Below are 24,448 nucleotides of genomic sequence, written 5' to 3' on the forward strand. Positions count from 1 at the left end.
ATCCAAATTTGTAAAGGGGAATGGAGATAAGGCGCATGCAGAAGAAAATGGACAACTGTATATATTTAACTATGTTTTTCATATTGGTAATGGTAATCACACCAATTACACCAGTATATAACATAAAACAAGAACTAAAGGGAAAACCCACAAAAGCCAACCAAAATAAAGAAAACATAAACACAAGGACAAGGAAGGAATGGAAACACCAAGCTACCAGAAAGTAAAAAGTAAAACGGCTATAAGAAAACCTCATATTTCAATAATCACCCTAAATGTAAATAGACTGAACTCATCAATAAAAAGGCACAGAGTTGCAGAATGGATCAAAAAACAAAGCCCAACCATGTGCTGCCTCCTGGAGACATATCTCAGCTCCAAAGACAAATATAGACTCAAAGTGAAAGATTGAAAAATTATATTTCAAGCAAATGGCATTCAGAGAAAAGCAGGAGTAGTGGTACTAATATCAGATGAAATAGACTTCAAAATAAAAAAGGTAAAGAAAGATATGGAGGGACACTTCATAATGATAAAGGGAATCATGCACCAACAAGACATAACACTTATTAATATCTATGCTCCCAATCAGGGAGCCCTAAAATAGGTAAAGCGATTACTAACAGAACTAAAGAGAGAAACAGACTAAAAAATTATCATACCAGGGGACCTAAATATCCCATTGTTGGATATGGACAGATCATCCAAACAGAAAATCAATGAGGAAATAACATCCTTAAATGACACATTAGACCAATTAGACATAATTGACATATACAGAGCCTTCCATCCCAAAACAGCTGTTTATACATTCTTCTCTAGTGTACATGGAACACTCTCAAGAATCGACCACATACTGGGATAGAGAAATAGCCTCAATGAATATAAGAGGGTAGAAATTAAGCCAACCATATTCTCTGATTATAATGCTTTAAAACTAGAGAACAACTGCAAAAATAAATTGGAGAGAACCACAAATATATGGAGATTAAACAACATGCTACTGAAGAATAACCGGGTCAGGGAAGAAATAAAAAGAGAGATCAAGAGACACATAGAAATGAATGATAATAATAGCACAACATATCAAAACTTCTGGGACATAGCAAAAGTGGTCATAAGAGGAAAGTTTGTATCATTACAGACCTATCTCCAAAAACAAGAATGAGCCCAAATCAACAACCTAACGCTTCATATTAAAAAACTAGAAAAGGAAGAACAAATGAGGCCTAAAGTCAGCAGAAGGAAAAAAATAATCTAAATTAGACCAGAAATAAATGAAATTGAAAACAAAAACACAATAGAAAAAATAAATATAACAAAGAGCTGGTTCTTTGAGAAGGTTAGTAAAATTGACAAAACCCTGGCTAGACTCACTAAAATAAAAAGAGAAAGGACACAAACAAAATCAGGGATGAAAGAGGGGAAATTACGACTGACATTGCAGAAATACAAAGGATCATACAAGAATATTATGAAAAAGTATATGACACCAAATTTAATAACCTAGAAGAAATGAACCAGTACTTAGAAAAATATAATTTTCCTAGACTGAATCAAGATCTAGAAAATCTAAATAGACTGATCAACAGTATGGGAATTCAAACAATTATCAAAAACCTACCAAAAAGTAAAAGTCCAGGACCAGATAGCTTCACCAATGAATTCTACCAATTATTCAAAGAAGATTTAATACCTATTCTCCTCAAACTCTTCCAAAAAAATTAAAGAGGAGGCTGTACTTCCCAACTCATTTTATGAGGCCAATGTTACTCTGATACCAAAACCTGGTAAAGATAACACACAAAAAAAAGAAAACTAAAGACTAATATCTCATGAATATTGATGCAAAAATCCTAAATAAACTACTAGTGAATTGAATACAGCAACATATTAAAAAGATTATATACTATATATCAAGTGGGCTTCATCCCAGGGACACAGGGATGGTTCGACATATGCAAATCGATTAATGTGGTACACCACATAAACAAATTAAAAAATAAGAATCATATGATCATATCAATAGATGCAGAAAAAGCCTTCAACAAGACATAGTGTCCATTTATGATCAAAACACTTAACAAAATCAGTATAAAAGGAAAGTACCTTAACATAATAAAGGCCATATATCACAAACCCTCAGCCAACATTGTATTTAATGGTGAAAAAGTAAAAACCTTCCCTCTAAGATCAGAAACAAGGCAAGGCTGTCCATTATTGCTGCTGTTAATTCAATATAACATTGGAGGTCCTAGCAAGTACAATTAGGCAAATGAAAGATAAAAACAGCATCCAAATAGGAAACGAAGAAGTCAAACTGTCACTACTTGTAGATGACATGATTCTCTATACAGAAAACTCTAAGGACTCCAAAAGAACACTACTGGAAACAATAAATAAATACAGTAAAGTCTCTGGATACAAAATCAATATTCAAAAATCCATAGCATTCCTATACTCTAATAATGAAGTGTTCGTAAAAGAAGTGGAAAACATAATTCCTTTTGCAACTGGAATAAAAAGAATAAAACACCTAGGAATAAATTTAACAAAACATGTTAAGGACCTAGATAATGAAAACTATAAGACCCTATTAAAAGAATTTGAAGAAGATACAAAAAAATGGAAAGATATTCCATGTTCCTGGATAGGAAGAAACAACATAGTTAAAATGACTATATTACCTAAAGCATTATACAGATTTAATGCAATCCCCATCAAAATCCCATCAGAATTTTTTAAAGAAATAGAACAAAAAATCATCAAATTTGTATGGAAGCACAAAAGACCCCGAATTGTCAAAGCCAGCCTGAGAAAAAAGAATGAGGCTGGAGGAACCACTCTGCCCATTTTCAGATTATATTACAAAGTAACAGTAATCAAAACAGCATGGTTGTGGCGGCAAAACAGACACATGGACCAGTGGAACAAAATCCAGAGTCCAGAAGTAAACTCATATTTATATAGACAAATAATTTTTGACAAAAAAAAGGCCAAAAATATACAGTGGAGAAAGGAAAGCCTCTTCAATAAATGGTGTTGGGAAAATAGGAAGGCCATCTGCAAAAGAATGAAACTAGACTGTTGTCTATCACCACACGCCAAAATTAACTCAAAAAGGATTAAGGACCTGAATATAAGACCAGAATCAATAAAATGCATAGAAGAACACATAGGCACTAAACTCAAGGACCTTGGACTTAAAGTGGGTTTTATGAATTTGACTTCAAAGGCAAGGGAAGTAAAAGCTAAAATAAATGAATGGGACTACATCATACTAAAAAGCTTCTGCTTAGCAAAAGAATCGTCAACAAGGTAAAGAGACAACCATACGAATGGGAAAATATATTTGCAAGTAATGCCTCTGGTAAGGGCCTAATATCCAAAATATACAAAGAACTCACATGACTCTATAACAACAGAAAAACAAACAATCAAGTCAAAAAATGGGCAGAGGACCTGAACAGACACTTCTCCCTAGAGGACATACAAATAGCCAACAAACATATGAAAAGATGTTCAACATCGCTAGCAATTAGGGAAATGCAAATCAAAACCACAATGAGATACCAGCTCACAACCTGTTAGAATAGCTATCATCAACAGGACAAGTAATAACAAATGTTGGAGAGGATGTGGAGAGAAAGGAACCATCATACACTGCTGGTGGGACTGCAAATTGGTACAGTCACTATGGAAAACTGTATGGAGTTTCCTCAAAAAACTAAGAATTGATCTACCACATAATCCAGCAATCTCTCTACTGGATATTAACTCCAAAGACTTGAAAACCCATATCTGAAAAGATATTTGCACACCAATATTCAGAGCAGCATTATTCACAGTGGCCAGGACATGGAAGTAATTGAAGTGTCCTATGATAGATGATTGGCTAAAGAAGCTGTGGTACATATATACAATGAGATATTACTCAGCCATAAGAAGAGGTGAAATACTGTCATTTGTGACAATATGGATGGACCTTGAGATAATCATGCTAAGCAAAATAAGCCAGACAGAAAAAGCTGAAAATCACATGATATCACTTATATGTGGGATATAAAACTAAAAGCAATAAATGAACAGAACAAACAAACAGAGACTCAGGGATATAGACAATGGACTAGTGGTTACCAGAGGGTAGGGTGTGGGGGAGGAGGGGAGAGATACATGGGCAAAGGGGGCCAAATATAGGAGGGTTGGGGTAGGGTAAAGTGGGTAAAAGGGATCAAATATATGGTAGCTGAAAGAAACTAGACTTTGGGTGGTAATCACACAATAGAATGTATAGGTGTCAAATTATAATGTACACCTGAAAATTATATAATTGTATTAACCAATGTTACCCTAATAAAGTTAATTAAAAAATTTTAGAAAGTAAACTTCGAGAAACAAAATTTCTGAACTGGGAAAAATTTAGAAACCTACCTGTTTTTTCACCTAGTATGATATTCATACTTAAAAACGCTGTTCAATTTAACTTCCTCTTGAAGTAATTCCCAGTTTCCTAGGGCAGAATCTGCTGCTCAATTATCTAAGCTCTCGCTATATTTCACCAACTTTTTCATATAGCATTTCTTACAACATTTTGTAATTTTTTTCTGTAACTCACTAAACTGTAACTTCATCCAGGGGAAGGACCATGGTTTAAGAATCTTCATAATTCCACATTCAATACTTGGCCTAATACATAAAATAAACTCAGTATATGTTAAATGAATGAATTATTGAATAAATTAATAAATGAATATGTTTATATATGTATCAAGTTCTAAATACATAGCAGGTGAAAGCCTAAACTAGACTCGAGAAATTCAGAACTCCATTCTCTATTCTACATCTCTCTTTCATTGTCCCTACATGCTACCATTTCTACTTTTTGACTTGCTTTACTACTAGATATTTATTATTTCTACCTTTATGTCAAACAGATACCTCAAACTAAATATACACAGAATTAAACTTCTTGTCTTTCCCATTCTCCAAACCTGCCCCTCTTCCCGAGTTCCCTATTTAAGCCAACGACATCAGTAATCAAAGTTTTATGTTTCATAGTTTAGTTTTATGTTTGACTTCTCTTTTTCCCATCACCTCGTTTAATCACTTAACAAGTCATATTGTTTCTATTTCCAAAAAAGATTTATATACAGTCATTCAATCAATCGTACATTCAGTAAATATCTATGGTGTTCCAATTACGCCATGGATATTATTATGCTTATTGTGATATGTATAAAGTCAATTAATCTTGTCTCCCAAAAAGCTTATAGTCCAATAGATAAGCCAATAATCAGTCATAACATATGCAGGTTAATGCTTGACATATTTTTTTCAAAATTTTTCCAGGAATACAGAGAAGAGATATCTCAGATTTGGGAGGAACAGGAAAAGCTTCCTGGAAAATGTGGCATTTTGATGTAAGTGTTAGCCTGATGAAGAAGGACACAGAAGGGCAGAAAGACATCCAGACAGAAGAAGAGCATGCAGGAAGCTGTGATATTTTAACAAGTATGGCATGATTTTGTACTCTAAACAGTTTAGCTGGAGTAATGCTTTTGGAAGAGTGATGGTAAATGGCACTACAGTCATGCATCGCATAACAACGTTTTGATGGATGATGAACCATGTATATGATGGTGGTCCCATAGATTATAGTGGAGCTGCAAAATTCCTGTCTCCTATCGTAGCCATTGTAAAGTTATAGCACAACACATTACTCACGTGTCTGTGGTGATGCTCATATAAACAAACCTACAATGCTGCCAGTTATAAAAAAGTACTTCACAATTATGTACAGTACATAATACTTAATAATGGTAATAAACAATGTTACTGGTTTATATATTCACTATACTTTTTATCATTATTTTAGAATGTATTCTTTCTACTTTTTCTATCACGGTGTAAGTCATAAAGAACCTTGTGTGAAAAGTAAAGAAGTATAAGCCTTAACCTGAAAGCTATGGAGATCATTGAGTGATTTAAGCACAAGAATGACGTGATGAGATCAATACTTTACAGACATTATTCCACCAGCACTTGGAAGGAGTTTTGAAGAAATGCCAGACTAGGGCAGGAAGAACAATTGGGGGCTATTACACTAATCCTGGAGAAAAATAGAGGGCCTACACTGCAACATTGGCAGGGAAAATGGTTTTAAGGGCAAGGAGAGGAAATTTTGAGTCAGAGATCAGGATAAAGGTGATAATTGATGGCATGAGGTCATTCAGGAGTCAGAAGAGGGTTTGATACAAAACACATGTGGAACTTGAATACTGAGGAGGAGGATGAGCGATAGTTCTATGGAGACAGAAAAGAAGGGGGAAACATTGCTGTTTATAAAGAATGTTTGTAGATGGCCAGTAGGGTTGCCAGATAAAATACAGAATGTCCGGCTAAATTTGAATTTCACATAAACAATAAAAAACTTTTAGTATAAATGTGTTCTAAATACTGACAACTGACCACAGGTAACTGAAACTACAGAAAGCGAAACTGTGGATAAGAGGGACTACTGTAGTACTTGACACTACAGTATACCTATATAGCTATGTTAATATTCTTTACAGCTTCATCTCCTATTACTTCCTCTCTATTCATACTGATAACCTTCCACAGCAGCTACACTTCATAACCTGCTAGTTTTCCAAACTTCAGGTTATTTCATCCTTCTATGTCTTTATTTTCACGGCACTTTATTTGCTTACAGTGATCAGTCTACGTCAGCCTGCCTGGCAAAGCTCGCTATGTAAAATGATGCTATAGATAACTTCTAGTGTATATACACAACAGTAAGAGAAGTTTAAAATCCTTAGGTTTCTTCAGGCATGTTGTGTTATGTATAAGCTCAGGACATGATAGACTTTCTTTTATTATTTTAATGAAATTTTATTTTACTTTACTTTATGGGCCCTACAGGGTTTTAGTGGTTAGAACATTCTCATTCATTTATTATATGCTATGATTTTTTAGTTTTTTAAAAAAATCTCTTTCAAAATATCATTTTTCAGTGATTTATGTATTTTGTAAATACTGTCACCCTAAGCTAAGTCCAGACCAAACTAGGAAAATAATTTTCAATGACTTGACTACAAAAGATCAGGTAACATACCCTAATGTATCAAATGGCATCAAAAGAACAGTCAGACATGCAAACTACATACTCATTGAATACAAAGGAGCTGCTATTTTTATTTCTATTGGTGGCAGTGGAACAAAGTTTAATCAAGGCATCTGAGACAACTCAAAAATATTCAGAGGTGTTCTGATTTCCTAAATCTTTTTTTTTCACCAAATCATTGAGATACAAGATTAGAAAGCCCTAGATAGCACACTTTTTCTTATTTATTTATTTATTTATTTATTTATTTATTTATTTATTTATTTATTTATTTATTTTACCTTTGATCCTTCAGGGCCATTTTGTCCAGGAATCCCAATATCTCCTGGAAAACCCTAGGAAACATAAAAATATAAAGTTTATTCCATAGCAAATTACTTTAAATCCAGTAAGCATTGAAAGATTCCCTTTGCCTTTTCTTCATGCCCAGTTAGAAAAATTTATATTTCTCAAAACCTCAATATTAAGAATTCATTGTTAGTTATTTAACATTAGAATACAAAACTTAAAAAGTGTACTAAAGCAGAGCTTGCTTCATCAGGCATTCACGAACAATCCTCAGACCCAAGAAAATTCTTTAACCCTGTTTAAGAGAGTGGGAGTCTTATTTAAAAATCATCCACAACTCAGAAAAAAGGCAAAGGTCTGCAACAGATCCTTTCATTGCCATATGGGACTCAGAGCCACCCAAGGATTAGGGGAATGCACACGGTTAGTCTCATTGTTTATTAACTGTATGGTAACTTATAGATTTTTGTTAGGTAGAGATGCAAATAACGTGTCTGGTGATAAAAACAACCCCAAAAGTTATAGCTTATTATACAGGATATTAATCAGTTTTGTATATAATCTTATCCTAGCATTCACATATTTAATTGTCTATAAATACTTCTCTCTTCAAATGCTCTTTGAACTTGTCTTAACATCTTACTGGTTCCATCATTAATTAATGAGTTAAATAAAATCTTTGATCCATGTTTACTTTATATTTACCTGCATGTCATAATTTTACCTTTTTGAAAATTATGCTTTAGTAGTCTAAAATAGTTAGCTCAAGAAATAGAAATGTATAATAGTGTTAAATAAATCTGTGCTGGGAAAAAGCCTAGAATGTTACTCTGAAATGGTTAGATCAATATTCTTGCTGAAATAATGAATTAGAATGTGATTCATCATGATCATAAACTAATGACTGCAGTTTTACTTGTATTAATCTTGTCATAGATAAAGCTATTTCGGTGTTTCTTGCTGACATGGACAAAGGAATAAAAAGACATGTACAAGAATCGGCATCTTTAAAAGTAAAGAAGGCTTCAATTAAATATGAATGTCAGTTAGAAAAGGCAGTTCAGTGAAGAAATAAATAGAATAGTAATAAAAATACCCGCAAGTAAAATGGAATAGCAAGGATGTTTCTCAAATACTCATCTTGGAAAGAAAAAAACAAACAAACAAAAGAAAATGCTATTCATCCAGTCTGAATTAGGACAGAAACACCTTGACTCGAATTTAAAACATGGATTCTGTGGAGAAAACTATTACTTGGGGACATTTCTGGCAGAGAAAAGGCAGTGATAACAGAAAAATGGTCACAGAATCATATTTCTGGAAGTTTTGGAACAGAATATGTTTAATACAGACCTGCTGATTACTTTTCTAATGAAAGGAAATTAGGTGTGCCTATGCTTTCTAAGCCCTGAATAATTTCTCCTTATTTTTCTTCAAGAGAAGACTTATGCTTTAAACAAAAGATTAAACATTATTTTACTTGCAAATCTTTGATTCCCATACCTTAAGTTGGGTCCCTTATAAGAACTCTCCCACCATCCTGGGTTTTACAGGGTAAGTTAATGTAGTGCTTTGGCTTGTTTTGAATTCCTCAACAGATCATAAGTTCCATGAGGGCAGTTTGATTTCTCATTACAATCATATTCCCAGCAACTAGTACAACACCTGGCACACAGTAAGCGCTTAAAAAAAGTTGCTCGTTGTTGTTATTGAATGACTAACTTGCTTCTTATGGGAAAAAAAAAAAAGGACATCTTGCGGCTACTTTTGGTCCCGGGATAATGGTTCAGCACAACCCCATGGATAAATTCATAATTCCTGCCCATTCTTCAGATGAGCCTGGAATACCTTGTCATACTGGAAAGCAAGAAAACTATCAAAGGTATCAAATCTAGAGTCATGTCAAAAGAACTCTAGGAGCTTGTAGAGGATCCCACTGGACAGGTATAGGAAATATGATCTTCAATAAGGATAAGAACTGCAATGGACTGATACATGTCAAAAATGTTTAAAATCATAAGTTCATAATAATACAACAAAAAAACTGCTCATGTTTAGAGGATAAAAGGGAGCCAACTCATTATTTTGAAAATTGGCAAACTGTACCACTTCTAAGCAAACAGTAGATGAGGGAATGCATTCCAGCCAACAAATGAAAAACAAGTTATAGAGCAAGATTGTCTCTATTTTGTATTCCCCTAAATGATCTAATGGGTCTAGACAGTTGAGTGATCAACTGCTACTAACATCACAAAAAAAGATAACTAGACATTATGTGCTTCCTGATGAAAGAACATAATACCACCTACAGTCTTTCCAAAAACAAAAAAAACAAACAAAACAATATAACCAGTACTCTGTATGTGACTATCAATTTCCAAGAAATACAGAGGACCGAGAAATTGTAACTACACCCTGAGACTATAATCACCAAAATCCAGGCTGTGGGGAACTCTACAGGTCAAATAACTAGGAATCTTTAATAATCTAAATTGCAAGGTGAAAAAAGTAATGGAAAGAGAACATGTAGATTGAAAGTCATAGCAATAGGATAAACAAGCCTAAACTATAGTTTTTAAAAATGCACACTTGAGTGATAAACCGTAAAAGAAAAAAGAGGAACTGCTTACTTTTGGGAGGAGAGATAGGCTTGTGGTTGGGTTGGGATCCATAAAAGCTTCTGGGAGTAACTGGCAGTTCTATTCCTGACCTGCATGGTAGTTACAAGAGTGTTTGTCTTATAATTGTTTCTGATATACATTTGTTTTATATAGTTTTCTGTGTCTATGTTTTATTTTTCAATAAAACAATATGAAAAAAAGTTCTTAAAGTGACTTCTATTTAAACATGGACTACTAAGTATATGCATGAATATCTGCTCCCTCTTAAACATTAAAATTATAGTAAAGGAATATTAAAAAGACATAATGTGCCAAAGACCAAGGGAATAGGAGATAAAAGATGTCAATAAATCTGATGTTAGTCATGCAAGTTGAATATTTTAAAATCAAAACTTTATTTTATTTAAAATTTCAGAAACATACTGACAATTACTAAAAGGAGAAAAAAAAAAAACAATCTATATTTCCTTCTCAAATAGAATACCTTAGAAACAGCCAGAGAACATTTTTGTTACTTAAACAATTCACACCTGGGTTACTAACCAAGTAGAGCTCTGGCCGTTTAAATAATAGTTTTGAACATAAAAATCAGTGGTAACTGTGTCAACTGAACTTTAATGATACCTGTATCTATGAAATAATTTTTTAAACTTTCAAATTTACTGTTCAAAATGTGAATCAAATGACAAGACATGGCCATCCTTGCCAAGCCACAAAATTTCAGAGAATTTACAGACTGAACAATAAAAACTACATCATTCAGAGTCCACAATTTTGATTTTAAAATTATGATAACATGAAACTATACAGGAAGAAAATTAGAAACCAAAGTCTAATAAAGATGCTTTAATTCACTTTATTTTAGTTTAAAATAATTTGGAAAACATTGAGAAGTAATAATGGTTTCTCCTTCAATGTGCTTCACAATTTCAGTTAAGTCATACATCACAATTGAAAATATAACACCTAAATGAGAAAAAGAAAGATCAGCCTGATTTCTGGTGTATTTAAAAAAGAGAGAGAGAGATAATTGATATATAACATTGTACTGGTTTTAGATGTAAAACAGATTCAGTGTATGTATATATTGTGAAATGATTACCACAGTATACCTAGCCAACATCACCACAAATGGTACAATTTTTCTTGTAATGAGAACTTTTAAGATCTACTCTCTCAGTAACTTTCAAATACACAATATAGTATTATTTACTATGTCACCATGCTGTATATTACATCCCTATGACTTTATTTTAAAACCAGAAGGTAATACTTTTTGATTACCTTTGCCCGTTTTGCACCCCCCTCCCCAATCCCTTGCCTCTGGCAACCACCAATCTGGTCTCTATCTATAAATGTTGGGTTTTTTTTTTTTTTTTTTTTTTTTTTAGAATCCACACATAAGTGAGATCATTGGTACTTATCTTTCTGTCTGACTTACTTCATTTAGCATGCCTTCAAGATACATCCATGTTGTCACAAATGGCAGGATTTCCTTATTTTTAAAGACGATAGTATTTTAAAGACTGAATAATATTTAATTTTTTATATTGAGTAGTATGCTGCTGCTTTATCAAATTTATGGAACATTCTAAATCCTTTGTTGTCATTTCAACAATCTTTACCAGGAGTAGATTCCATTTCAAGAAACCACTTTCTTTGTTCATTCATAAGAAGCAACTCCTTATTCATTAAAGTTTTATTATGAAATTCATAGCAATGATTTTTTTTATCATAGCAATTCAGTCATATCTTCAGACTCCACTTTTAATTCTAATTATCTTGCTATTTTTATCGCATCTGCAATTATTTCCTCCACTGAAGTTCTAATACCTCAAAGTCATCCATGAGGGTTGGAATCAGCTTCTTCCAAATTCCTGTTAATGTTGATATTCTGACCTCTTCCTATGAATCATGAATGTTCTTAATGGTATCTAGAATGGTGAATCCTTTCCAGAAGGTTTTCAATTTACTTTTCCCAGATCCATCAGAGAGATCACTATCTATAACAGCTATAGCCTCACAAAATATACTTAAGACTTGAAAGTTGAAATTACTCCTTGTTCCATGGGTTGCAAAATATTGTACAGCAGACATAAAAACAACATTAATCTCATCTGACATTTCCATCAGAGCTCTTGAGTGACCAGGCGCATTGTCAGCGAGCGGTGATATTTTGAAAGAAGCCTTTTTTTATTTATTTAAAATATTCAGTAAATCATGTTGTAAACAGATGTGCTATCATCCAAGCTTTGTTGTTCCATTTACACAGCACAGGCAGAGTAGATTTAGCATAATTCTTTAGAGCCCTAAGATTTCTAAAATGGTAAATGTGCATTGGCTTTAATTTAAAGTCCCCAGCTACATTATCTCCTAACAAGAGAGTCAGTCTGTCCTTTGAAGTTTTGAAGCTAAGCACTGACTTCTCCTCCCCAGTTGGCATCTTCTTTCAATATAAGGCTGTTTCATCTACATTTAAAAGCTGATGTTTAATGTAGCCACCTTCGTTAATTATCTTAGCTAGGTCTTTTGGATACCTTGCTGCAGCTCCTATATCAGCAAATTGCTTTACATTGCACTTCTATGATATGGAGATGGCTTCTTTCCTTGAACCTCATGGACCAACCTCTGCTAGCTTCATACTTTTCTTCTGCAGTTACCTCACCTCTTTCAACCTTCACAGAATTAAAGAGAGTTAAGGCCTTACTCTGGATTGGGATTTGGCTTAAGGAAATGTTGGAGCTGGTTTGATCTTCTACTCAGACCACTGAAACTTTCTCCCTATCAGCAATAAGGTTGTTTTACTTTCTTACCATGTACTTACTGGAGTAGCACATTTAATTTCCTTCAAGAACTTTTCCTTTGCGTTCACAACTTGGCTGTTCGGCACAAGAAACCTATATTTGGCCTAACTCATCTTTCAACATGCTATCCTCACACTGCTGAATCATTTTTAGTTTTTGATTTGAAGTGAGAGACATGTGACTCTTCTTTTCAACTGAACACTTAAAGACCATTGTATAGTTATTGATAGGCCTAATTTCAATATTGTATGTCTCAGAGAACAGACTCGACAAGAGAGAAAAACACGAGAAAAGCTGGTCAGTGGAGCAGTCTGAATGCATACGTTTACCAATTAAGTTTGCCTCTTTTCTTATTTTTTATTTTATTTTTTTATGGTGACATTGGTTGACAAAATCCAGTAAGTTTCATCTGTACCTTTTAACAGTAAGGTACAAGGTATATGTATACATATATATATATATACATATATATATTTTTTTTACACTGTGTGTTCACGTACTATAGTTAGATTTCTTTCTGTCACCACATATTTGACCCCCTTTATCTCATCTACCTCCCCTCTCCTCAAACACCCCCTACTCTCTCGTAATCACTAGTCTATAGTCCATGTCCATGAGTCTCTGTTTGTTCTGTTCATTCGTTGCTTTTAGATTTATACCCCACATATAAGTGATATCATGCAGTTTTCAACTTTTTCTGTCTGGCTTATTTAACTTAGCATAATTACCTCAAGGTCCACTCATGTCACAAATGGTGATATTTCACCTCTTCTTATGGCTGAGTAATATCCCATTGTATATATGTACCACAGCTTCTTTAGCCAATCATCTATTGTAGGACACTTCAGTTACTTCCATGTCCTGGCCATTGTGAGTAATGCTGCAATGAACATCAGTGTGAAAACATCTTTTCAGATATGGGTTTTCAAGTCTTTAGGGTATATATCCAGTAGAGAGATTGTTAGATCATATGAAAAATCAATTCTTAGCTTTTTGAGGAACCTCCATACAGTTTTCCATAGAGGCTATATCAATTTGCAGTCCCACCAGCAGTGTATGACGGTTCCTTTTTCTCCACATCCTCTCCAACATTTGTTATTACTTGTCCTGTTGATGATAGCTATTCTAACAGGTGTGAGCTGGTATCTCATTGTGGTTTTGATTTGCATTTCCCTAATTGCTAGCGATGTTGAACATCTTTTTATATGTTTGTTGACTATTTGTATGTCCTCTAGGGAGAAGTGTCTGTTCAGGTCCTCTGCCCATTTTTTGATTTGATTGTTTGTTTTTCTGTTGTTATAGAGTCATGTGAGTTCTTTGTATATTTTGGATATTAGGCCCTTATCAGAGGCGTTGCTTGCAAATATATTTTCCCATTCATATGCTTGTCTCTTTACCTTGTTGACGATTTCTTTTGCTGAGCAGAAGCTTTTTAGTATGATGTAGTCCCATTCATTTATTTTAGCTTTTACTTCCCTTGCCTTTGAAGTCAAATTCATAAAACCCTCTTTAAGTCCAAGGTCCTTGAGTTTAGTGCCTATGTGTTCTTCTATGCATTTTATTGATTCTGGTCTTATATTCAGGTCCTTAATCCTTTTTGAGTTAATTTTGGTGTGTAGTGATAGACAACAGTCTAGTTTCATTCTTTTAAATTTGTCTCATATAGGTGCAGTCTGTGGTGTATCAAAACCAGTAGAGTAGTAATAGCGAAGGTCACTGATCCCAGATCACAGTAACAAATAATAAAATTTGAAATACTGTAAGATTTACCAAAATGTGACACAGAGACACAGAAAAGTGAGCAAATGGCATTGGAAAAATGGTACTGATAGACTTGCTCTATGCAGGGTTGCTACAAAACTTCAATTTGTAAAAATCACAATATCTGTAAGTGCAATAAGGCAAGGCATCTGAAATGAGGAATGCCTGTATGGTATAAAACAGGAGGTCTAGTTTTTCATTTTTTTTGCATGTGGCTGTCCAGTTCTATCAACACCATTTATTGAACAAACTGTCTTTTCCTCCATTGTATATTCTTGGCTCCTCTGTCATAGATTAATTGACCACATTTGGGTGGGTTTATTTCTGAGCTTTCTGTTCTGTTTCATGGATCTGTGTCTGTTTTTATACCAATACATACTGTTTGATTATTATCACTTCGTAATGTAGTTTGAAACCAGAAAGCATGATGCTTCTAGCTTTGTTCTCCTTTCTCAATATTGCTTTGGCTATTTAGGGTCATTGGTGGTGGTTCCATCCAAATGTAGGATTATTTGTTCTATTTCTGTGAAAAATGATATTGGAATTTTGATAGGGATTGCTTTAAATCTGCAGACTGATTTGGGTAATGTGGAGATTTTAACAATAGTAATTCTTCCAACTCATGAACATGAAATATCTTTCCATTTATATGTCTCTTCAATTTCTGCCATCAATGTCATAGATTTCAGTATACAGGTCTTTCACCTCCTTGGCTAGTTTTATTCTTAGGTATTACAATATTTTTTGATACTATATAAATGGGACTGTATTCTTAATTTCTCATTCTGACAGTTTGTTAATAGTGTATAGAAACATAACTTATTTTTGCATATTGATTTTGTATCCTGCATTTGGTACCTCCTTAATAGCAATAGTCTAAGCAACAGTTTTTATCAAGATGCTGAAAACTGAAGAAGCTTTAAAAATAACAAGTGAAAATATGCCCTCTATTTTCGGTCCCCTCACATCTGTTTATAGCACAGAAAAGAGTGACTCAGCTTTCTCTCCAGTAAAAACAATGTTTTATTATTCTCTAATTGCTAAAGGCTGGAGACTAATTTGCATGCATTTTTAAAGCAAAACCTGGGAACTAAAACACTAGCAGATTCCATTAGTTTCTTGAGAAATTATAAAAGTAATATACTGACATTCTTATTCTGGCAATAGTCAGAAGTTTAGATGCTAGCGTGTTCTGATGAGGTAAGTATATGCTCTATGGCAAACATTAAGTATTTCACTAGGTCTTTAGTAGGAGTGATAAAGTCTCTGTTTTCTATTGAAATTTATAGCTCTTCTGGTTAAAAATGGATAACCCACGAATTTAATAAATCCAATGGATAAAGTAATAATGGTGTATCAGTAAAATGAAACAACCTGAATGTACAACCTGGAAGCATCTCAAATGCATTACACTAAGTAAAAGAACCCAGACCAAAAAGGAGCACACATTACATGAGTTCATTTATATAAAAACTTTATACAAATGCAAATTAATCTGTAGTACCAAAAAGCAGATCAGTGGTAGCTTGGGAAAGGTGAGGGCAGGAAGAATAGAAGGAAGAAATTACAAAAGATAAACAAGGAAATTGTTGAGTTTGACAGACAGAGTCACTATCTTGATCTTAGTGATGGTTTCACAGGTTATACATATATTAAAATTATATAATTTAAATATATTCAGCTTACTATATAACTACCTCAACACCTCAATTATAGCTCAATAAAGCTGTTTAAAAAGGTTATTGGTATTGGGTATTTTAGATAATCATTTGTTTTTTGGTAGGCAACAGATTGTAATGATTTAAAGACTTTTAGAGAGAAAATAAAATTTATTTACTGAACTTTCCTGTAGGTAAAATCAGTAAAGTTCCTATTTTGGATTGTTTTGGATGTAATAGTATGTTAAATTATAATAAAAAGTTGAATATAAATTTTATACTTTGGATATTTAAACTTTTCTTATATTTTATAAGGTAGCTTTAACATACTCTGCTGTTATAAATAAGAGTGGCACTTAGGCCATTTGACTCATGAAAATTTTCCAATTTTCATTGATTATTATAACCATTGTGCTTTAAGAATTCAATATGGTCTAGCTTAAATTTATCTTCTGAGTAGTTTAGTTTATAAATCTGAACAAAGCAGAGGTGAATATATCCCTTAGACAAAGACATATTAAGAAAACATAAAACTAATAAATCATTTAAGATAGGGAAACATATAAATTATGAATTCCCAGAGGGCAAAATTATGGAAAGCCTTGTCTGATGCTGGACATACAGTATATTCAGTAAGTATTTGATGGCATGAATTCATGACCAAATTTTAAAGAAATTATTCAAACAATTATCTTTTCAATTATACAATTTCCAAAGTTACCCTTTGTCTAAAAAAAAAAAAAAAGGCGTGGGGGAAAACAAATTAACTAGCATAGCATGGCTTCTATATGTAAGACTGAAATTTCACATATGTAAACAAGAAAGAATGTACCCATACGGAGAGAGGATCTATAAGGGGAGAATTTGGAATCTGCTCCTTAGCATTTGTGGAAGTACGTACCATGTCAATAATATAATAAGTCTAAGTAGGAAAGGAACTTTTAAAGAAAGATTAAAATTACTTTTTCTGAGTGAGAATAATCTAAGTTAATGCCAAAAAAAAATTCAAAAGGGAGAAGTAATAAATTAATTTCCCCAGTAAATTATAGAAGCTTAACTTTAGTACAAGGCAGCATACAACTGCAAATTAAGGAACAGTTCTATCTTCTATGAGAACCATAAACAGAAATGTGTGCTTCTTGGAAAATAAATACAAAATAAAGAATTCATCTAGGTATCTGGCTCTCTTTCATTCTCTCTTGCCGTTTTAGATCTAAAAAGCCATCAAAAACAGATTTTTTTCATTATGACATTGCTGAAATTCCTTGCAAATTATTAGTTATTTATGTATTTTCCCTTTTGTAATTCTATATATTTGAGCAGTAAATACAGTACAGCTGAAATCCATTTATGTGTAGCATCCCAAAAACTAAGCAGGGGAAATCCACAGACAATAAAATTCCTTACAATATAACATATACTCTTTGTACTAAAGACTTTGTTTAAATAGTATGTTTGAATTCATTCTTAAAAGAACCTACAAAGGCAATTGCAAAGTTCACTTTTATTCTACTGATATACACACAAAACTATATTAAACTTAAAATTTTAAATAAACTATTTTGACCATTATTTGATACCTAGGGTTGGATAAACTATAGTGACAAAAAGCAGATCAGTAGTAGAATGGGAAAGGGTGGAACATGAGGAATAGAAAGGAAGGATTGTAAAAGTGAATAAAAAAATTTTGTAGTTTGATGGATGTGTTCACCATTTTGATTTTGGTGATAGTTTCATGAGTTATACATACATAAGTCAAAAATATATCAAATTGTATAATATAAATATATGCAGTTTGTTATGTGTAAATTATACATCAATGAAACTATAATACAAAAAAGGTGATTGTTATTGGATGTTTTTGATAATCACTTGTGAACAACAGTTTGCAACTATTTGAAGATCCTTAAAGAATGTGTCCCCAGATAAAAATCAGTGAAGCTCAGATTTCAAATTGTTTTTGAGGGAGTAACATGACTGATTTGATACTTACCTTTGAATAAGTATCATTTTAGGTACTCAGTGTCTATATATTTGACTCATTTAGTTTTTACGTGTCAATTAAAGAATATCAATTCACTCATTCGACACATAGTTCTTGGCATTGTTCTTGGCACTGAACATATACACTAGAGGACAAAAATATTCTCTGGCTTCATAAAATGTATATTATGGAAACTATTTATATTAGATTCTCTCCCTTTCATTGTGTGTGTGTGTTTCTGCCAAGGAGTGGGAAATGAAGTGATTAAAAGGGCTGATTTATATTGTTATGAAGAACTGGTATATACCAGAGGCATTTTAAAAGTTATATAAATGGGAAGAAGGGTATATGTAGATATTGGGTGCCCAAAATGTGACCTGTAGAGGGCTTTTATTTATTTATTTTTTAATCCACTCACCATCTGTTTGGGAATTTACTCTTCCTCAATTTGCAGTTCAAGTGTTTCTGGACCCCTTCCCAATTTCCAGGGTTGGGTAAATGACCTAAATCTTGGCAATTACAGTATTCCAGTCCCTTGGTGGTTGTGATCAATTTAAAGATGATCATGTAATCTAAGCTGGAATGACTGGAGTCCACCTTAGAATTTTTGCTGGAGCTATAAGAAAGAATAGTGTTTTCTTTTTACTAAAATTGCCAAGAGCTGCCTTTTCCACAATGTGTTCCTATGAATGATGCCAACAGAGAGATAAGTAAGGCTTAGAGATGGAGAGTGTCTTGATTTTATATTCACTGAACTCCTGTATCCAGCCAACCTCTAGGGGCATGCACTGCTGGGCCTGGCTTCCTGATTATATTAGCCAATCTGAATTTTTTGCTTAAAACTGAGTTAGGTTTCTGTCACTTTAAATGGAAACAGACTTGATGAAAACACTGAGCTATAAATATTTTCCTCATATGTCTATTCTAAAATATCCTTGCCCACTGTTTCCATTCTATAAGTCCCTACTATTTCCTCAAGTCTTTGCTCAAGCAATCATGCTTCTTAGAAGTCTTCCTTAACACCCTGTCTCAGGTTCCTTCATCATACAATTTGCTACCAACTCACATGTAACCTGATATATGAGGGCTTTCCCAGTTCCCCTTAGAATCACTAGCTTGTTCCTTTATAGTCTTACAAAACCCTGCTAATATGACTATTTATCACTCATTACACTACATCGTAATCAAGGGTTTGTTTCTTTATTCCAGTAAAATGCAAGTGCATGGAGGAAAATGAATGTGTCTTACTCATTTAACTCCAACACTTAACATGTTGTCCACAGTCCTTTCTATTTCTGTATATTATGCAAATGAGGTAATGACTACCCATTGTTCCAGTCTAACTTTTCAGGGATTTTTGTATAGCAAAGTTAAAGATAGTATCTCCCTCTTTAGCAAAAGGCAAGAATGCTATTGTCCATATAATAATATCTCTTTCTGAAACACATTATTTTTCATAACTGCCCATTATAAAAGATTCAATTTCCCTAAGCTCAAAGTTTTTCTTACGTACTGTGATCTACTGCACATGCAGATGCCATTGAACTATCTTCACATTACTGCATGAGATTGAAGCTTGGTGAATCAGTGCAAAAGTGTTGATACTCTGGAAAGTACTACAGCTGAGAATAATAAATTGTTCTTCGTGTCTGTCTCAGGAGTCTCATGCCTTCTACCAGAATCTGTGAAACTATCAGGCTAACTTATTGACCTGAAAACAGGATAAAATGGTGATGAGGATGAGATACTGAAGGAGACAGAGCCTTTTATAAGAGGAAGTATGAGGGTCTCCCCAGATGATTAATAGGATTTGAGAAAAGTCCTTGGGAACAAGGCCATGAACATGTTGATGAACCTCTATAAAAACACAGGCAATAATTGGGCCTTCACTTTACTGTTTGTTAAGACAAGGAATTGGAGAAAATGGCTGCAGGCCTAGTACTGAGAACAGGAAGTATCTTCAAAAACAGCTGCCCTAGTTGTTACTTACTCTCCTCTGGGTGGAAAGATTTACTTGTTAATTTAGTGAGCAGCCTCGGTCGACCTCATTGTAAAAATAGTATTAAGTACTATTAGTATTAGTAACAAATAGTACTAAGATTTATCCTGGGTAGGCAGAAGATTCTATACCCTTTCAGACAAAAATTATAGAGAATCCCACCTAGACTAAGTATAAAAGGATATAAATTTGTGACCACAGTGGGAAGAAACCAGGCACATCAATAGAACTTTGACTGGTTCACTTGGGAGATAAGAGGCAAGATTAATATTTTTTTTGCAGTACAAAAACTGTGATATTAGGCCTGACTACCTAGCTACTGAATACTCTGCCCCCGACATAGCTTGAAATCAAAGGTCTTATGCTATTTGACACCAACCTGGTTTTAAAACCTTATCTATCACTCTATACCAACAGAAGGAATCTGTTATTAGCTAGCCAGTTTTATTTACTGTTCTGTAAATCCACCATTCTTACTGCCTAGATATCTAGGCTTTGTTCATGTGATTTATCCTGCCTGAAATGTCCTCCCCTTTTTCTGCCACTTATTCATCAATAGTCTAATTCAAGATCCATCTTTACCAAAAACCCTTCCCTTATTCTTCCATCTCATTTTGCTCTTTCAGCACAAAACCATACTTATTTAATTTATAGTAAATGATGCATTTACTATAATCTATCGGTATATGTATATATCTTGTTTTTCCCAACTAGACTGTAAATTTCCCCAAATATGGACGTTATTTTTGTATATATTGTACAGTGTTTACTAGGCACAGCTTTGCACACAATAGGGACTCAAGAAATAATTTTTCATTGACTGTTTTAATCAGATGTTTTCTGTCAGCACTAGTTTTTGAATAACTACTAAAACACCAAATTACTCAACCAAACCCAAGTGATAAAAGATCACAAAGAAGTCACTGGTTTAGTGAAGAGACTTCACCAGCACTAAGATCTGCTCAGCTAATATCATTGGCCACAGGCTGGCTTATTCCAGTTAAGCTGACAGAGGTGCTAAAATAGACATTTAGAAGCATGCCTTTGCTTGATGTGAGCAAACTTTCCACATAAACTTTGGTCTTTGTCTTTAATGAAGACCACCCTGATAGAAAAAGAGGACCCGCTGTTTGGCCACTTCTAGTATCTCTGTGATTCGTGCTCTCAGCTCATTTTTGTAGTAAACAATCAAGAACATCATCCCAAATTCAGCTATTTGGCAATCTCTGTAGGAAAGGGAGGTTCACAGCTGAATCAACAAACATCTAAATATCCAGCAACCATGTTCGAAGGTGATTTGCTGCCAGAATTGGAAGAAAGCATGGAGTCAGTGCTTAAAACTGATAGTACTATGCTTAAAGAAATAGAAAAGATTCCTATATAGCAGTTTCCATATGTTCTTATTAAGAAAGAACCAGTATGGAAAAAAATGTTAATCTTAAATTTTAAAGTACATGATGTTTTATCTTGGGACACATTTCATATTTACAAATCTGTGAAAAGCTAAATGCATAGATATATTCACTTCTTTGTTACAGCAATTTCATAATTTGCCTAGAATAAGGAAAACATCAAAAAGCAAAATAAAAAAAACTTTGAAGTGGTTTGAAGTAACATTTGTTCAGATAATCTTTAATAATAAACAGGTTTTTTTCAATATCAGTTGCAAATAACACAGCATTTACACCAAATGCTTAAGTGCTTTGCCTTCACCAATTATTATGAAGATTTGAGTTTTTGAACAAAAGGCACTAGCAAGAAATGTTGGCCAGTCTCGTCCTGTATTGTCCTTTCTACTTAAATTTTACTAAGAATAGATATTAAGCATTCTCACTACATGCACACACACGCACAAACACACACACACACGCACAAATTATAAAGAATTAACTATGTGAGATGATCTGTTACTTATATTGATCTTGGTAATCATTCCACAATGTATGTGTATATAAAATCATTATTTTTTACACTTTAAATATACACAATTATAGTTGTCAATATTCTCAGTTATCCCTGAGTAAAGTTTTAAAAATACCATAAAACTTCTCTCATTAAAATAACATGACATTTGTGTAAGAACAGACAACCATTCAAGTGGAATAGAAAACAAAGCCCAGACACAGACCTAAGAACCACTGAAATTCAGAATATGATAGAAGCAGCATTTTATAATCATTGAAGCAAGGTAAATTGCTTATAAATGTTTCTAGGACAACTGATAAGCCATTTAGAAAAAGATAAAATTAAATATATATATCACAACATTCACAATAAAAAAAAACTCCAAGTAATCTGCCAAGGTACTCAGGCTAACCCCTCAATTCTTGTTCAGAAGATATTAATCCCAAATTTTCAAATTTTAACTGAAATTTTTATCACCCAATACTTAATAAAAGCTATCACAGAAATATACACCTAACTGTCATCATTTTGGCCCTAAATACAATTACATATACTGAATTGTACTTCGGCATTATGATACCAATCTATACTGAAAGACAGAAATCATGCAATACCATGAATTGCTGTCCTCGTTTTTGAACAATTAATGTTTTCATCCAAGGGAGAAGAGAATCGTATTTCATTGTTTTAGCCAATAGGACTTTCAGACTCAAATTTGCAATCCAGTTCTAATAAACTATACAAGACTTTGTAGCTATATTTTGGGAAAAAGATTTTTTTCAATCTCAGCTGAGTTCTTAACACAACTTGACAATTATAGTATTAGTCCCCAGATACTCCTCTGCTTACTCTCCACAGAACTCAAGTGCCCTCCTTCTGTGTGCACACATTCCTCTCACTCTTGGGGTTTAGTGCCTTACTTGTAGAGAAGACAGTCTATCTTATTTGATTTCTTTCAACTTCTTTCTCCTTTTGAAACAAATCCCTACGATTGTGCTATGTACGTATGTGTAAACTCATATATTCTTTTTTAAGAATCTTAATTTTTAAATTAAGAGTTGATATTCAATATTATTTTATATTACTTTGAGGTGTACAGCATAGTGGTTAGATATTTATATAAGTTACAAAGTGATCTTCCTGATTAGTCTAGTACCCAACTGGTGCTATAAATGGTTATTATAATATTATTGACTATATTCCTTATGTTGTACTTCACAACCCTATGGCTATTTTGTAACTAGCAATTTGTACTTTTTAATCCCTTCACCTTTTTCACCCAGTCCCTCAACCCCCTTCCTATCTGGCAATCACTAGCTTTTTCTCTATATCTTTGAGTCTGTTTTCATTTTGTTTGTTTGTTTATTTTGTTCCTTAGGATTCCACAAATAGGTGAAATTATATGGTATTTGTCTTTGTCTGTCAGACTTATTTCACTTAGCATAATATCCTCTAGGTGCAATCATTTTGTTGTAAATGGTAAGATTTCATTTTTTTTTAATGGCTGAATAGTACTCCATTGTATGTATGTACCACAACTTCTTAACCAATCATCTATTGATGGGCATTTAGGTTGCTTCCATATCTTGGCTATTGTAATAGTGCTGTAGTGAACACAGGGGTGCATATATCTTTTTGAATTAGTGTTTTGGTTTTCTTTGGATAAACGCTCAAGTTTTTATAGCCATTTGCTCTCATTCAGTTCCAAATATTTTCTAATTTTTATTGTGCTTTTTTTTCTTATCTACATGTTTTTAAGTTACCAAAGTTTATTTTACTGCCCTTATATTGTCAATTTAAAACCTAAATTGCACTGTAGACAGAGACCTTAGCCTTTGGGAGTGAGTATCTAGGTATTTTCAAATCTTGTTTCATAAACCTAAATGATTTCATCTTACAATTGCTTCATCTAATAGCTCTATGTGGGTGGCTATATAAATATGTATCTCTAGCCCATTCTTTTTCTGAGTTTCAGGCCTATAGTTTTCTATATACTTAAGAGACTAATATCCTATATGTCTTATAGGTACTTCAACTCTAACAAATTCAAAACCAAATCATTATCCCCACACACCTGAGTATCATCCTCCTTTTCCTTTATAATTTTCTGTTTTTAGAATGGTGATCCACATTCTACACAACTGTTCAAGCAAGAAATATTAAAATTGTCTTTTATTCCTCTCTTGCACAAATGGAATAAACTCAACCAAGTGGTTCAAGTGCTGTGAATTATATTTCTTAATTATTTCTTGGAGCCGATCTTTCTCTTTTTTGTCAAAGGTCTTCATCATTAATGTTCTAACAT

General features: G+C 33.4%; 1 protein-coding gene across 7 annotated transcripts in view; it reads right to left on the reverse strand.

The window, feature by feature from the left end:
* Nucleotides 1-24,448, reverse strand: part of COL24A1 (collagen type XXIV alpha 1 chain) — a 290,158-nt gene that overhangs the window by 168,991 nt on the left and 96,719 nt on the right. For all 7 annotated transcript variants that reach the window (XM_036235919.1, XM_036235902.1, XM_036235897.1 and 4 more), the window contains one exon: nt 7,405-7,458. In XM_036235919.1, coding sequence (XP_036091812.1) covers nt 7,405-7,458 — 54 coding nt within the window. The remainder of the gene's footprint in view (nt 1-7,404; nt 7,459-24,448) is intronic.

This window comes from Rousettus aegyptiacus, unplaced genomic scaffold (genome assembly GCF_014176215.1).
Source record: "Rousettus aegyptiacus isolate mRouAeg1 unplaced genomic scaffold, mRouAeg1.p scaffold_m13_p_1, whole genome shotgun sequence".
Taxonomy (NCBI): Eukaryota; Metazoa; Chordata; class Mammalia; order Chiroptera; family Pteropodidae; genus Rousettus; species Rousettus aegyptiacus.